Source organism: Dipodomys ordii, unplaced genomic scaffold (genome assembly GCF_000151885.1).
Source record: "Dipodomys ordii isolate 6190 unplaced genomic scaffold, Dord_2.0 Scaffold31, whole genome shotgun sequence".
NCBI lineage: Eukaryota > Metazoa > Chordata > Mammalia > Rodentia > Heteromyidae > Dipodomys > Dipodomys ordii.
This window is the reverse complement of record NW_012267247.1, coordinates 9,485,953-9,500,566: the sequence shown is the minus strand read 5'-3', so window position 1 is coordinate 9,500,566 and position 14,614 is coordinate 9,485,953. Positions and strand designations below refer to the sequence as shown.

Sequence of the window (14,614 nt, the reverse complement as noted above, 5' to 3'; positions counted from 1 at the left end):
GATGGTTATTGGAGGCAGATGGTGCTAAGACAAGATTCAAGGGGGCAATTAATACAGACCTGTTTGCCCTGGCTGTTGGCCCAGTGTGGGGAGGGAGTCTGATATGTGGTGGTGGGGCATCTGTTTAAACCCATCCCCTAACCAGCTCCCTTCCTCCTGCCCAACAGGCCTGGCTGGATCTAGTAGTCTGGGCTTGCTGCCCTGTAATTAACCCACAGGACTTTGCCTATGTCACACATAGGAGATAGCTGTCTCTTCCCACCCCCAGCTTTTGCCTGGACAGAGAACTTCTGACAGCTAGAAAATTGGAGAGGGGAAAATGTAGGCATATTAGACTTTTCTGGACCCTAGAAAAGGGAGAAGGACATGGCTTCATCTCAGTCATTGAGGCCAGAGTGGGGCTCAGGGGCCAGGTAGTTCTGCAGCTGTGAGGATAGGAATTGGACGTGCACCCCACCCCCACCCCCAGGAGCTGCCCTCTGGCCTGAAGCCCCAAGAAGCAGAGCAGCCTGGGGTTCCCAGGCCTAGGAGGGTGCAGAAGATGGTGTGCGTGCGAATCTGCAGGCTCTGTGTCCCCTGGAGGCTATGCACTGGTCATGGGGAGTCAGAAGAGAAACCCTTGGCCTGACTCCTGCATGTCATACTCCCCACCTTTTACCTCTTACCTCACTCGTGACATTACACAGACCCTGGACTGTAGGTAGGTTTTGGAAACACTTGGAGGCCTGCCTGGAATTTGAATTGCATGGGAGCCCCAAAATCAAATTTCAGGTAGATTGATGGGAAGGGAACTGCATGGATGAATTGCATGGGTCATTGTTTATTGTTTTGTTTGCTTTTTGGCCAGTCCTGGAGCTTGAACTCAGGGCCTGGACACTGTTCTTGAGCTTCTTTTGCCCAAAGCTAACACTCTACCATTTGAGCCACAGCACCACTTCCAGCTTTTTCTATGTATGTGGTACTAAGGAATCAAACCCAGGGCTTCATGCATGCTAGGCAAGCACTCTACCACTAAGCCACATTCCCAGCCTGGGTTATTGTTTTAGTATTTGTCCACTGGAATATGAATTAGAAGCCTGTCACACATAGTCTTGCCATCTGAGTTGAAGGAGAGAAAGCATAGGCCAGGCAGGCCTGAAGCTGACATCACGCAGACGCACTAGAAAGGCTGAGTTTGGGAAGTGTTTTCTTACAGTCATACACAGGAACAAAGGACAGGCATGTCTCCAAGCTGTGGAAGCTGTGGGGCCATATGCATGTTGCCTGGTGTGAGGTTTCCGGGATTTCAGGAGAGCGGAACACAAGTATCCTCAAGTCACATTGGTGACTGAAAGTTCAATCTAAGTTTTAAAAATAGCCCCTGAGACACATAAACCAACCTCCACCCACTTCCAGCCCAGCGCAGAATATTTCCAAAGGAAATCGCTCCTATTACTTCATCTGCCACTGCGCGCATGGCCACAGAGCTACTCATCCCCTGTTAATTCTGCCTGTGGAATGGACTGTGCTTTCTTGGCTCAATGATGACCTGGAACAGTGGCCGCCTAATTGGGCATCGATTCCAGTAAACCTGCCGTGTGTCACCGAGCATGTGTGGCCCTGAGCCCACATTAGGCCACTAGGGAGGAGCTGCTGCTGGAGTAAATAGACTCTGGAGCAGATCTATTGAGCTCTGGCTGGACCCTGACCTTGGAGGGAGATTGAGCTCCTTCAGCTAGTAGGGAAAAAGAGAACTGAGAGGTTCAGCCCTGGGCTGGAGCCACAGGCAGAACTGGGGAGAGAAGCAGGCAGCTAGCAGGCCACTTTTTGGGTCTCTTCTGTCCACCTACTGTCTGTCCTTGACAGGAATCTCCTTCCTTCCAAGCAGGATGGAAATGTGCTGGGCTTTAGTTTCAGCCTTGTAGAAGTAAGAAGCTCCTCTTGTATTGTCTGTCTGCTTTCAAAATGCATGTGGAAGGCTGGTGGTTCATGCCTGTAATCCTGACTACTCAGAAGGCTGAGACCTCCGAGGATCATGGTTTGAAGCTAGTCAGGGCAGACAAATCTGTGAGACTCTTATCTACCGTTAACCATAAACAGCTGGAAATGGAAAGTGGCTCGAGTGGTATAGTGCCAACCCTTAGTTCAAGCCCCAATACCAGCCAAAAAAAAAAAAAAGGTGTGTGTGTGGGGGGGGATGTAGGTGGATCCAAGCAACAGAATGAGATGCCTCCATGTGGAATAGCAAACCTAGGCCTAGCAGCTAGGCTGTCTTGGTCCTCTTACCCCAGGGTAGGAGGAATCAGTTTAGGATCTCCCTCCAAAATGGCCCTCTAGCCTCTAGGCCCTGGCCTGCCCCAGCTTTCACCGTGGTTTTGCAGCCTGGCTGACCTGTGCTCTGCTCTCCTTCACGTAGGCAACCCGAGTTCCTTCTAAACCCACCAGGTCCCAGCCTCAAGGCATCCAGCCTTGGCCATTCCTGTTTCTGAAATATTCTTCCTGCCCATTTCCCCTTTCCCCTTGCTAAATTCTTCCTTCAGCTCTCGGCTGAAGCAGCTCTTCCTACCTTCAGCCCCCCCCGCCCCATACCACTGGCTAATAGCCAGTGGTCAGTATATTTCCTTTTCCTATAGTACGCGCTTCCTCTTCCAGAGTCTGCTTTGGCTTACTCCTGTCTACAGTCCCAGAGCTGTGGACTGCTTCATGTGGGCAGCCACTCAGCAGCAATGTTGTACAAGGAGGCAAGGGAGGAGGCACCATCACCTCTCAGAGGAAAAACTGAGGCTGGGGACCCAGGTCTGTTGGAAGCCCATCTCCCTCTTCCTCCAGGAGCTAGCACTTTCCATGTGGTCATTGGGGACTCTGGAAAACTCAAGTCAGGCCTCCTGCCTTCTGTTCAGGCAGATGAAACCCGGAGGCTGGCAGCCCGGGTCACCCAGGCCCTAAGAGCCTCACACACACTTCCCTCCCTGGGCTCTGTTACAGTGTAGCCAAGGAGCTGTGTGTGACTTCATCCTCAGCAGGACTCAACCCTCGACCTGGCTGGGCTTCTCCTTTATCGTTCCTACCCCTTAATATTTGCAAAGGGGACAATGGGGAGGTGCTGGGACCAGGGATCCAAGCTGCGTGGACCTCTGCAGCAGGGTCTGCGAAGTGGAGAGTGCTTGGGTTGCTCTGCTGGCCAGAGGGCTGGACCTGGTTGTGGCGGCTGTGACCCTGAGCCAATCCCAGCAGGGTGACCCTGAGCCAGGGCAGCAGCAGCAGTGAGGGAAGGCGGTGGTGGGTGGAGAGCCGGGGATGTGGGCAGCCTAACCAGTGGCTGGGTTTGCCCTGGCATCATGTGCTGCTGGGGGCAGGTCACCTGCAGGCTTCTGTCAGTGTTTGTTCCCAGGCCTCTGTTCGCTCTTCTGCTCCGACCCATCTGCTGGCCTGTGTCGGGTGCCAAGGAGATGCCTGGGGAGATGAGCCAGCAGGGTAGCTGTAGGGAAGAGGTCCAGGGGGATGATGTTTATGTAGCTCAAGAATAAAGTGATAGCAACCTGCCCTTCCCAGTGAGTGGGTGCAGGAAGAGAGTAAAGGAGTTCCATCTGGAAGAGCCTAGCCAACAAAGATCACTGAGATAACGGTGGTGAATGGAGAGGTGAATGGATGGGTGGGTAGAAGAATAGATGGGTATGTAAGTGGATAGATGGATGGATAGGTGGATGGACAGAATGGTTGGATGGGTAGATGGATGGGTGAGTAGATGCATGGTTGGGTAGATGGATGGGTAGGTAGATAGGAGGGTAGATGGAAGAGTAGTTAGGTTAGCTGGGTTGGGTAGGCAAGTGGGTAGACAGATGGGTAGGTAGATGGGAGGGTGGTGGATAGAGAAGTGGATGGGTGGGTGAATGAATGAATGAATGAATGAATGGAAGAATAGGGATGCATAGGCAGGTAGGTAGGTGGGTATGCAGCTGGCTGTCTAAACAGGTAGGTGGGAGGGTGGGTGGCTAGATAGGTAGATGGAAGTATAGGTGGGTGGACAGGTAGGTAGGACCAATGGGGGGTGGCGAGCAGCCATTGCCGGGAGGAGGCTGGTACAGAGTGAGTGTAAGCAGCTGCTCTGTGTGAACAGGACAGCACCAGGGCTGTTCTAAGCGTCACAGTGGGTAGAGTGGGAAAAGCGTGGTTTGCACACGCATGTTGGCCTCACACATCCTGCCCTGTGGTGTGCCCCTCCGGTCTGCTGAGTGTCATTCCTCTCACCAGTACCCACTCCCTCCTAGTAAGGCTCAGACCCACAGCCAGCCTGCTCACCTGCAGGCCCCCTTTCACCACCACCCCCTCCTCCCCCATGCAGGGGTTCACCTGGAGAACCTGACTCCCCACACCTGTTCATCTGCCATCAGTCATAGACCCTTGGCTCAATCTTTGAGCAAGACCTTCAATCATTTGGCCCAAAGGAAGCCCAGCAGAGGATTTTAGAGGTTAAGGGGGACATAAAGGGCCTTTGAGGTAACTTAACACTCAGGTCAGCTGCCCTGGTGTGACCTTGAAGCTACCGGAGCAGTGCGGAGCCCAGCCTCAGACCATGCATCTGCTCAGAGATCGGGGTTCCCATAGCTACATGGGCTCTCAGTAGGCACAGGTTGCACGTAAATCAGCCCTTCTGGCTTCTCTTGAAAAAAATCAAACACCCTTGCAGGCCTGGACTCTCCTATTTCTGTCCCTTCCCTTGTGGCCGGGACAACAGAGCAGTGCTCTGCTCAGACCCCACTTGCAGTCTCCTGAGCTGCCTTTGAGTGGATGAGCCCTGGGCCAGCTATTCGGAGAAGGGCAGACCCCTGAGCCATGCACTGTGACATGCTGTCTCTCCCTGTCCCCCACCCACAGCTTCACACAGGCAATGTTGAAACAGCCCAAGATGGAGGGCCTGGATAACCCCGCTGCCTACTGCCTGGGCCTTGTGCTCGTGGGTGCAGGTGTCGTGTTTGTGCTGTCCAGCTTCTTCGCACTGGGGTTCACCGGAACCTTCCTAGGTAAAACCCTGGGCGGGAGTCACCTTGGGCAGGTACACTGGAGTTCAAGGCAGAGCAGGGCACAGTAGCTACCACCTGCTGTCTGTGACGTACCCTGAGGAGCTCTGCAGACCCAGCATCTCCATGGTTAGAACAGCAGTCTGGGTTCTACTGTCTCACCTGGCTCTGAACTCCTGGTTGGGGACAGCTCCTCTTATGGGCCTGTGGGGCAACACTTACTCCATTGCAGAAAGCTTCCAGGCCCTGTTTGCCTGGAGAGGTGAGCCACCCAAAGGCCCAGCAACAAGACCCGCTGTCCTCACAGCCACCCCTGGGTCTGCCCTAGGAAGCTCCCAGTACCCTTGGCTGCCAAGCTAGGTGGGATCTTGGTTTGCTGTGTCTGGGCCACAGGCAGGGCTGCTGCAAGTCTAAGGCAGGATACAGGAATGAGAGACAATGTCTTTTCTCCATTCCTTGCTGCTTGTGGTGTTTTTGTCTGGGAAGACCAGATGCCATCTCACTTTACAACAGTAGGAAAAGAGGAGAGGACACCAGCAGGGGAGGAGAGCTAGGGAGGTCTGAGAACAGACATGGAGAGAAGGTGGCAGCTGTAGTCCACTAAGGGAGCCCCACACAATGCCCAGGCTGACTGCATAGCACAGCTGCCTGGCTGTCCTCAGCCCAGCCTCCCAATGTACAGGCTCAGGGCTCTGTCGGGGGTACTCAGGAGCGCAGCAAGCCGTGTTTGATTTCAGCTTTCTGGGACTGTGGCTGAAGGGCAATGCTTTGCCTTCAGGTAAGAACCGACCTGTTAGAGAGGTACAAGCCTGGGAAGTAGGAGATGAGAGCCCTTGGACCTGCCAGGTGCAGGCAGGATGTGGAAGAGAGAGAAGGCAGCCAGAAGAGCGGCAGACTTGCCCGGAGAGGTGGCAAGGACCCTGGCTGCAGTGACTAGTCGAGGGCCGAAGGTCAGGCTGAGGCCCTGAAGTACATGCAAAGGCTGAGATTTCATTCCCAGAAAACTGGGAGCCCTGGGAGGGCAAGGTAGAGTGGAGACTGCTAGGACAGAGGGCAGAATTAGAGAGGGGCAAGGAGCAACAAGGAGGGACTCCCCGGGATCTGGGATGGGATGGCAGGATGGCAGGACTCCCAGACCAGGGAATGGCAACCACGGCTTTGGGACCACCCTCTCCCATAGACATGGCCTAGAAACTCCAGAGTGGCCCAGCAGTCTTGGGATGTAGAGCAGAGCAGTCACACCCCTGTGAGTCAGAAACCCCGAAGAGGGGTTTCTACGCCACCCGCCGCCCGGCCCCACTGCCCCGCTTCCTGCTTCCTGGGAAGAAAGAGCCTCCCAGCAGTCTCGCAGGTGGCTCCTCAGGCCCCCTGCATCTTTTGTCCCCAACAATGGGCAGCACAGCACCCAACAAGCCCCTCCTGCCGGTGGCTACCCATTGTAGGCTGTCTGCCCTACTTTCTGCCAGGATGGATGAAGTGCCATTGTCCTTCCAGCCTGGCAGGAGACAAAGGAGGGAAGGCTGCGGAGAGGAGGGGCGCAGCAGCGTCCCTTGTTGTGCGGCCCTAGCAGGCCACCTCTTCCTGCTGAGAGCGGCCATCGTGGCAAGGCCTTGTTACTCTGGACGGGTGGGTGGCTGACCTGCTGTCTGGTGGTCTCTTCCCACAGTGTCAACTCTGGGCTGCCAGGCGGGAGACAGTAATACTGTGGCTGATCTCCCAGGACTGTGGTGGGCAGGCCTGGAAAAGAGGGGACCGAGCTACCCTTAGCAGCCAGCTTGCCCTAAGGGTGAAACCAAGACCCCTAGGGGTGAGCAGCTGACCGGGGGAGGAGGGAGGAGATGGGGCAGGCCTGCTTCTGGAGGCAAAGTTGGGCTGAGGCTCTAAAAGAGGGAGAGGTGCCCATGAAGGAAAGGAATTCTGTACAGAGAGCAGGGAAAGGCATCCCAAGAGAGGGAACAGAAGGTGAAAGGGCACAGAGGTGGGAAGAAGTGGGGGGAGGTAGCTGGAGGCTGGAAGCAGGTGGTGGTGTGAGGGGCAGAGCTCAGTGCCCCAGCCCCTGGGGACTCTCTGACCCACTGTGTTACTGAAAGCCCTTGCAACCTGCTTAGAGCCTACTGGGGGGCCAGGACCCTGTCTCACTCCCATGGGGAGCCTCCCTCAGCTACAGCGTGCCTCTGCGGACACATGGTCAGGTGACCTGCCCACCCTGCCCTGCTCCATCCACAGGTGACTACTTCGGGATCCTCAAAGAGGCCAGAGTGACCACATTCCCCTTCAACGTCCTGGACAACCCCATGTACTGGGGGAGCACCATCAACTATCTGGGCTGGGCCATCATGTGAGTACCAGGCCTCCTGCCCCACCCTGCTGGCCACCTGGGACCCCAAGTCAAAACTAAGCCTTCCCCCACTTAACATCCTTCTTGTAGTCTCTGGTCAGTGAACGCCTCTATCTACATGCTACACATGTATGTGTATATACACACACACACACACAGACACACACACACACACACACACACACACACACACACTGTCTCCTCTACTGCCACCACACCTGGGCCTTCCAAATTCAGTTTGAGACAAACCCTTCCTCCAGGAAGCCCTCCCTGACTGCCTCTACTCCTAGTCCCCTGTGTTGGAATTGGTGATTAGCAGCCCATCTTCACTTTGAGGTCATGAGTCCTTTCTGCATCCCCGATGTGTGCCCAGTGACAAGCACCCCAGGCTCAGAGTGGCCAGGCCAGGGCTCTCACGAATTAGTGGCACCCTGAGTTGCTTCACACTGGCCATGTGGTGTTAAAGACAGCTGCTTGTGTTGGGGACGGAGTCTCTATCTGAGGACTCGTTAAATATGGGCCATTACCCTGCCTCCCACAACCCATCTGTCTCCTGCCTCCCAGGCCCTCTGATGGGGCCTGAGCACCCAGACATGGGACCATGGTAGGCCAAACAAGGGATTCCTTGGCAAAGCTGGCACAAACCCCAGGATTTTTCCTTCTAGCCCTCTAACACAGCATGGTTCACACTGGGCTTAGGGTCCTCATGTGCCAGCAGGGCCATCATCCCTACCTGGTGTGCTAAGAGATCCAGCGAGACAGGGTAAGAAGGGAAACTTCAGGGTGCACACCCTTCCTCTACAGACCCCACCCCACTCCACCTCCCCACCCCACAGCGGAGGACTGAGCTAGCCTTGACTACTGCTGGCTGGGAGCTGAGAAGGTGGGCACCCTGCTCACTCTGCTGGCGTGGGGCATGGGCACGTGCGACTGTGGGAAAGCTGGCACCACAGCCCATTGTCCCCAGGTTCTTCTTCCTCTCTTCTGGGATCTTGGATCAAGGTAGGAAAGGCTTTTAGGACCAGTCACTGTCTTAGTACGAGGGGTGGGGGGTCTGCTTCAGTGGGGAATCATGAAAGGAAGTAAAGGTCTGTCAGTCCAGCCCCATGTGACAGATGGAGAAACAGGCTGAGGTCTGAACTCACCCCAGCATAGCTGCATGTCTGGAGCAGAGGTAGCCTTGGTCCCCAGTTCCCTGGCTCCTAGAGCACAGCTTCTTGGCTTTGTTTGCTTGCTTTTTGCGTGGGTGGACTTTTCAGAAACAGGAAGTGATCCGTGGGATCAGGTGGGCCCCTGGTGACTAAATGCTCACATGCCAGCCAGCATGGCAGGGTTTGGCGTTTTCCTGGGGATCTCCAGCCCCCAGTCAGGTGGCTGATCTGAGCCTGGAGCCTGTCTGCCAATAGGCATGCCACAGGAAGTAGGCTGCCCAGCATGGACTGGTCAGGGTGGACCTGCCCCACCAGCGGAACCTCCCTTCAATGTCTCTCACAGCCCCATGTGTTCTCAGGAACCCTGTGTGGCTAAGACTATGGCTGAAGGACAGGCTTCTCACAGAACCCTTGCCAGGGGCCACATTCCTCTCCCACCAGGAGGGATAGGGATCAGTCACAGGTTCAACTTGGCCACACACACACACACACACACACACACACATGCACACACACATACATACACACACATCCTAACAGACTAGGACATTGGTTTTGAATAGGATGAAGAGGGTTGAATCCCAGCCCCAAATTCCTTCCACTGTTTCAACTTAGTCTATGAAGAACGCTCTACTGCACCTGTAATCCTAGCTACTGGGGAAGCACAGATAGAAGGATGATTGTCTAAGGCTGCCTAGACAAAACCTCAAGATCCAGTCTGAAAAATAAAGGAAAAAGCAGAAGAGCCTGGGGAATAGCTCAAGTGGTAGAGTGCCTGCCTAGCAGTTTTGAACCCCAGTGCCACCTCCCCAACCACACACACACACACACACACACACAAAAGAAGTCCTCAACAGGTGTAAGGACAATGAGGACAGAGTCCTGATTTGCAACCTGCTGAACTCTTGGGGCTTGTTTTTCTGTGGAGACCTACAGCTGAAACCAGCAAACTCAATGCAGGGCCTACCCCCTCATGGAAGTTGCTAGGGTCAGATCCATCCCTGAGCATTGTGTCTCTCAAGTAGCTTTGCTTCCTCTCAAGTCTGGAGGACTCTGCCACAGTGCTCTAAGCCAGACACTGTTGGTTCAGGCCTGTCACCCTCGCTTTGTGGGAGGCTGAGAATGAGAGGATCAAGTTTCTAGGCTGACCCGGAAGAAGCTGGGTGTGGTGGCAGTGCTTGTCAGCCCAGCTCCTATGGGAAGTCTAAAATAGGCAGATCATGGTCCACACACACACGTCCTGTCTCACAAACAATAAGCACGAAAGAGGGCTGGAGGTTTGACTATAGTCATGAGTGTGAATCAGCTCAAGCAAACATGAGTCCGTGAGTTCGAATACAAGAACTGCCACCAAAAAGGAAAAAAAAACATCACAGCCCTTCAGGATCATAGCAGGTCCTCTCCTATGAGGGGCCAGCCTGTCTTCTCCCTACTCCTTGCCATGTGTGACTCTGACTTACGCAGGCTTCTTGTCTACCCCAGAAGGGTCTTTGGTTACATCCCCGCTTTGGTTACACTGCCACATCTCCATGTGCCAGTGGAGCTGGCTCAGGGGCCGTGGTAAATTGCAATGGCAGCTGGGCTATCAGGAAGGTGAGTTTCTTGTTCTGTGTTGTGGAGAGGAGGGGTCTTGAGCCTCTTATTGCCCACAGAGAGGATACAACTACAGCCTAGACTCGCCTTTGCTGTCTTTGGGCCTACTCTGCCTCTGCCAGATAACAGACTAGAGAGTGTGAGGTCCAGAAAGCTGTTAGGTAGTGGGCAGGGAAGAATCTCCACAGGGCACACATGTCCTTTTGCCCTCTGTCCTAGGACAGGGCAAGGATAGCAGAGTCCCCTGTGGCTCAGAGGCCTGGCTCCAGCCATGGCCCCGGGGTTCTGGCTCTTCCTGCTGATGTGGACGTGGTTGTCCAGCCCCTGCAGGAGCACAGATCCAGAGGTAACCATAGAAATAGATTGAGGGCCAGCTTGACAGCGGCTATTTCTGGAAGCCTGAAGCACACGCGCGCGGACTCCTCAGTGCCGTCACTAACAAGCTGCCTGTATTTGTCCACACAGCAAGGTCAGAGACTGGTCACCAGCAGAGAGCTATGACAGATGCTCTGCCCAGCTCTGAGCCTACTGCACACACGGCCTGGGCTTCTTGTCTTCTAAGTTAGGGCTATTCAGGTTCCTGGAGCCCATACTGCCCAGGCCTGGCAGGTAGGCCAGGCACGAAGCCCTCACCAGGACTGGGGAAGGGAGAGATCAGGATGTTGGCCCTGGGGCTGCACCCATGGACAAGGACCAGGGATCAGGTGGCAGAGCTGCCCACAGGACCTATATTCACGAGACCCCTTTCCAGGAAAGCACGAGTCCAGGCACCGATGACTATACTCCTAGCTACTCAAGAGGGTGAGATCTACTGACTGTGGTTCAAAGCCAGCCCAGCAGGAAAGTCCATGAGATTCTTACCTCCAGTTACTCACCAACAATCTGGAAATGGAGCTGTGGCTCAAGTGGTACCAACCATCTGCAAAAAAGCTAAGGGACAGTGCTCTGGCTGAGTTCAAGCACTAATATAGACACAAAAAAAGAAGCAAAGCAAAGCACATGGACACATGGTGTCTGGTGGGCAGAGAAGCATCTTCTGCTGCTTAGCTGCCTCCTGTGCCCAGAATAGCTGGATGGCAGGACTGTCCTGAGACGCTGAGCTCCAGCTGGAGCTCAGGACAAGGAGTCAGGGTCTCTGCTGAATCCAGTGCTCATGAGATCAGGATCCTAATGATGAGACCCTCACTACGAAGCCAAGCTCAGTCTCTGCTTAGCCCAACAGGGGCTGCACTGTCAGCCTTTCAGTGGCAGGACAGGGCTAGGCTCCCTGACCACTGTCTGTCTCTGCAGGCACGCCAGTCCTACGGGCCTGCTGCTGACGGCGCTGGTAGCCCTGGTCTACGTGGTGGCCGTCCTGTATGAAGAGTGAGTAGGGGCTGTGACAGGGTGAAGGGCGTGGGCATGGCAGCGGAGCTGAGCCAGCCTCTCCTTTGGAAGCTCAGCCAGGTGCCCCACACACCTGGCAGCTATGGGACTGGGTCGGAGGACAGCAGCAGACAGTGGCTCTGTCCTCTCCAGGCCCCCAGTCCTGTTTTCGGAAGGCTTCAGGCCGTTCTGGGGATGGTGGGGCGGCGAGTGCCCTCTCTTCTGCGGGAGAGGTCGTTTGTGTTTTAGTGGCACAGGACCCGGGACGGGCTGGAGTACGTGAGGTACTGTCACCTAGTTAACAAGGCCTTCTCCAACCCCACAGGCCCTTCACTGCAGAGATCTACCGGCAGAAAGCAGCCATCAGGTCACACAAAAGGAGCTGACTGGGCGGCCGTGGACCCATCCAGGGCCCTCATGGCCTCTCAGCCCGCGCCAGGCTCCCAGCTCTGCTCAGGGAGAGCGTTGTTCCCTGCTCCTGGAGCACGCCTGGCACAGGCCACTCCAGTGCCTTGGAAACCACTGCCTTGGGGGCCCCAGGCTGCTGTGTGGCCATCTCGCCCCCCTGTCCTCAGTGTGCCCCATTTACCAATAAAGGCCCCCCGACCCCAGCACCCTTTCTGTCCATCCTTGTCCATGGGGCTTCAGGAGGGCAGGGCAGGGGAAAGGGAGACCAGCTGGCCTCAGTTCTAGCTCCCATTAGAACCTCTCAGAACTGAGTGGTGGCACTACCTTCAAAGAAAAGGGACTCGAAAGGCCTCAACAACTGACCAGGCCCACAGCCCCTTACCCAGGTAGCAAGCAACCAACTTATAAAGAGGAAAAGAAGTTAATTGGTTGATAGTTTCAGAGGTTCATGGTGGGAGTGGATAGTTGGCCTCACCTTATGGCCAGGAAGGAATGAGAAAATCTGGAAGGGATCAGGGTCATACAATGACCTTCAAAAACACACACCAAAGCCAGGCACCAGTGCCTCACACCTGTAATCCTAGCTACTCAGGAGGCTGAGATCTGAGAATTTCAGTTCAAAGCCAACCAGGGCAGGAAAGTTCCCTTGAGATTCTTACCTCCAATTAACCACCAGAAAAACAGAAGTGGCACCATGGCTCAGTGGTAGAGCGCTAGCCTTGAGCTGAAGAGCTGAGGGACAGTGCCCAGGCCCAGAGTTCAAGCCCCACAACTGATCCAAAAAACATGTGTGTGCGCGTGCGCACACACACACACAGAAAAATAACCTAAAGACTAGGCCCTACCTTTTCAAGGCTCTACCAACTTCCCAAAACACCATCCTAGGGACCAAATAAAACATGAGCCTCTGGGGGACATTTGACTTCCTAACTAGAGCAGGTGATAAAATCTGCCGTGGTCCTTGCTGAGTGAAGACTCAGCAGAATATCAAGGTGATGCAAGGAGTCAGATGGAGAGTTGAACATTGTGCCTCACGTCTCTACTGCTCTTATAACAAGTCATGGTCCCATTAGACTACTCTCCCCCTTAGGACCTCATTCAACCTTTATCATTTCCCAAAGGCCCCATCTCCAAACTCCATAGTTGACTAAGTTTCCAGCCTTTAATACCTCCCAATGGGGATTGCACTGCAGCATGCCTGAATTTCACGTTTAAGCCACCCTGCTGTCTCCTTCCTTTTCAGTACTGAACAGTGTTCTACTGGGTACGAAGACCAAATCTCTGCACATATTCATTCATTCATCCATCAGCCAGTAGCCACTTGGGTTGTTTCCACCACTGGGTTGTTGTAAATAATAAAGTATATACTAGTTTCTGATTTCTTTTGCACCTATACTTAGGAGTGGAATTGTCTGGCTGTATTTGACATATTGAATGCCCTGTAGACTTTTTTTTTTCCATGATGTCTACATCATTTTGCTAGCAGAGTCTAGGTGACCTGGCCCAGATGGCAGGCAAATGACTGAGCACAACATCTGCTCTAGGATCAGGTCTGTCCTCATACCTACTTTCTGTCCCTTTAACACACACACACAGTCAGTGTGAAGAAGAGGGTGGTAGCTCCCAATATATCCAGGAGGGCTTCCTGTGGAGATCCTTACCACACTGCCCCCAACAGTGGCTTCTAGAGTCTTCTGGCCAAGCCACCTGTAGAGCCCTGGGACAGAGTTTTCCTTCTCTTGGCTGCAGCCTTCCCTCTCAAACTGTGAACCCTCTGAGGTCAGCTTATTTATGGTCTCGTTGGGAGACTGTACCCAGCTCTGGGAGCCTTAGCACCCCCATCTGTAAAATGGCCATCTGAGTCTCCTGCCTGCCCTGTGCATAAAGCAGGTGCTGCCCAGGGGGCTCCTCAAGGTTTCTCAAATCTAGAATCTACTTCAGGGCCTGATGGCCTCCGGAGGCATCTGGCCTTCCTGACAGTGTTCTAGTTTCTCTCTGCTGCTAGGCAATGGGAGCTCCCTCCCTCCACTAGCCTCGCCCATGGCCAGAACAGGGCCGTGCAGCCCAGGGCACTGTGACCCAGGCAGACCTCACAAGTGCTCCCAAACTATCCTCAGCTTGATGGAGGAGCCTAAAGAGGCTACATGGAACTGGCCCCTCTGTATAGCCCCTCTTCTCAGCAAGTGGCCATGGACTGGATCCTGGTGAACAGCACATAGTACCTGAGCCCATGGGTGCACCTGTCATTAGAGGTGTCCACACGCTTCCATGTGGACTCTGGCTCAGCATGGCATCAGGTAAGTCCCTGATGGACCTCTCAAACCCAGCTTTCAAGAACATTCTAAATGTTTTTTTGCCCTAAAGCCAGGCTGTAGGGCTGACACAACTGCATATGGGCCTGCTGTCCACGCCTCTAGGAAAACTGGTGCACTACAAGTAAATTACATTTACAGACAGGATCCTAGCTTCCAAATGTAGCTCATGGCCTCATTCTACAAACATGAGGGAAACAGTTATTAGTTGTGTAACGACATGAGCCGTCATGAGTCTGGACAATGTAAAAGCATCACTGTAGCCGATGAGACATGAGAAGTAGGGTGGCCGCTTCCCAGTGTGGGGCCAGAGTGTATGTGGGGACAGACAGGCCGGTTATTCCCACCTCCAGTACTCTGATGAGTCAAGCCGGGCTAAAGTCAGAGGCGGACCCTGGAAGAAGGAAAAGCAGACAAATCAACAGCCGGAGTTGGCGGGGGGGGGGGGGG

The 14,614-nt window shown here is 54.3% G+C and overlaps 1 protein-coding gene across 2 annotated transcripts in view; it reads left to right on the top strand.

Moving 5' to 3' along the window:
- Pemt (phosphatidylethanolamine N-methyltransferase) overlaps positions 1-12,038 on the top strand; it is a 73,645-nt gene extending 61,607 nt beyond the window's left edge. For both annotated transcript variants that reach the window (XM_013016415.1, XM_013016416.1), the window contains exons 4-7: positions 4,855-5,000; positions 7,224-7,335; positions 11,370-11,444; positions 11,770-12,038. In XM_013016415.1, the coding sequence (XP_012871869.1) occupies positions 4,855-5,000; positions 7,224-7,335; positions 11,370-11,444; positions 11,770-11,830 (394 nt within the window). In that variant the 3' untranslated portion in view covers positions 11,831-12,038. The remainder of the gene's footprint in view (positions 1-4,854; positions 5,001-7,223; positions 7,336-11,369; positions 11,445-11,769) is intronic.
- Positions 12,039-14,614: the final 2,576 nt, after the last annotated feature.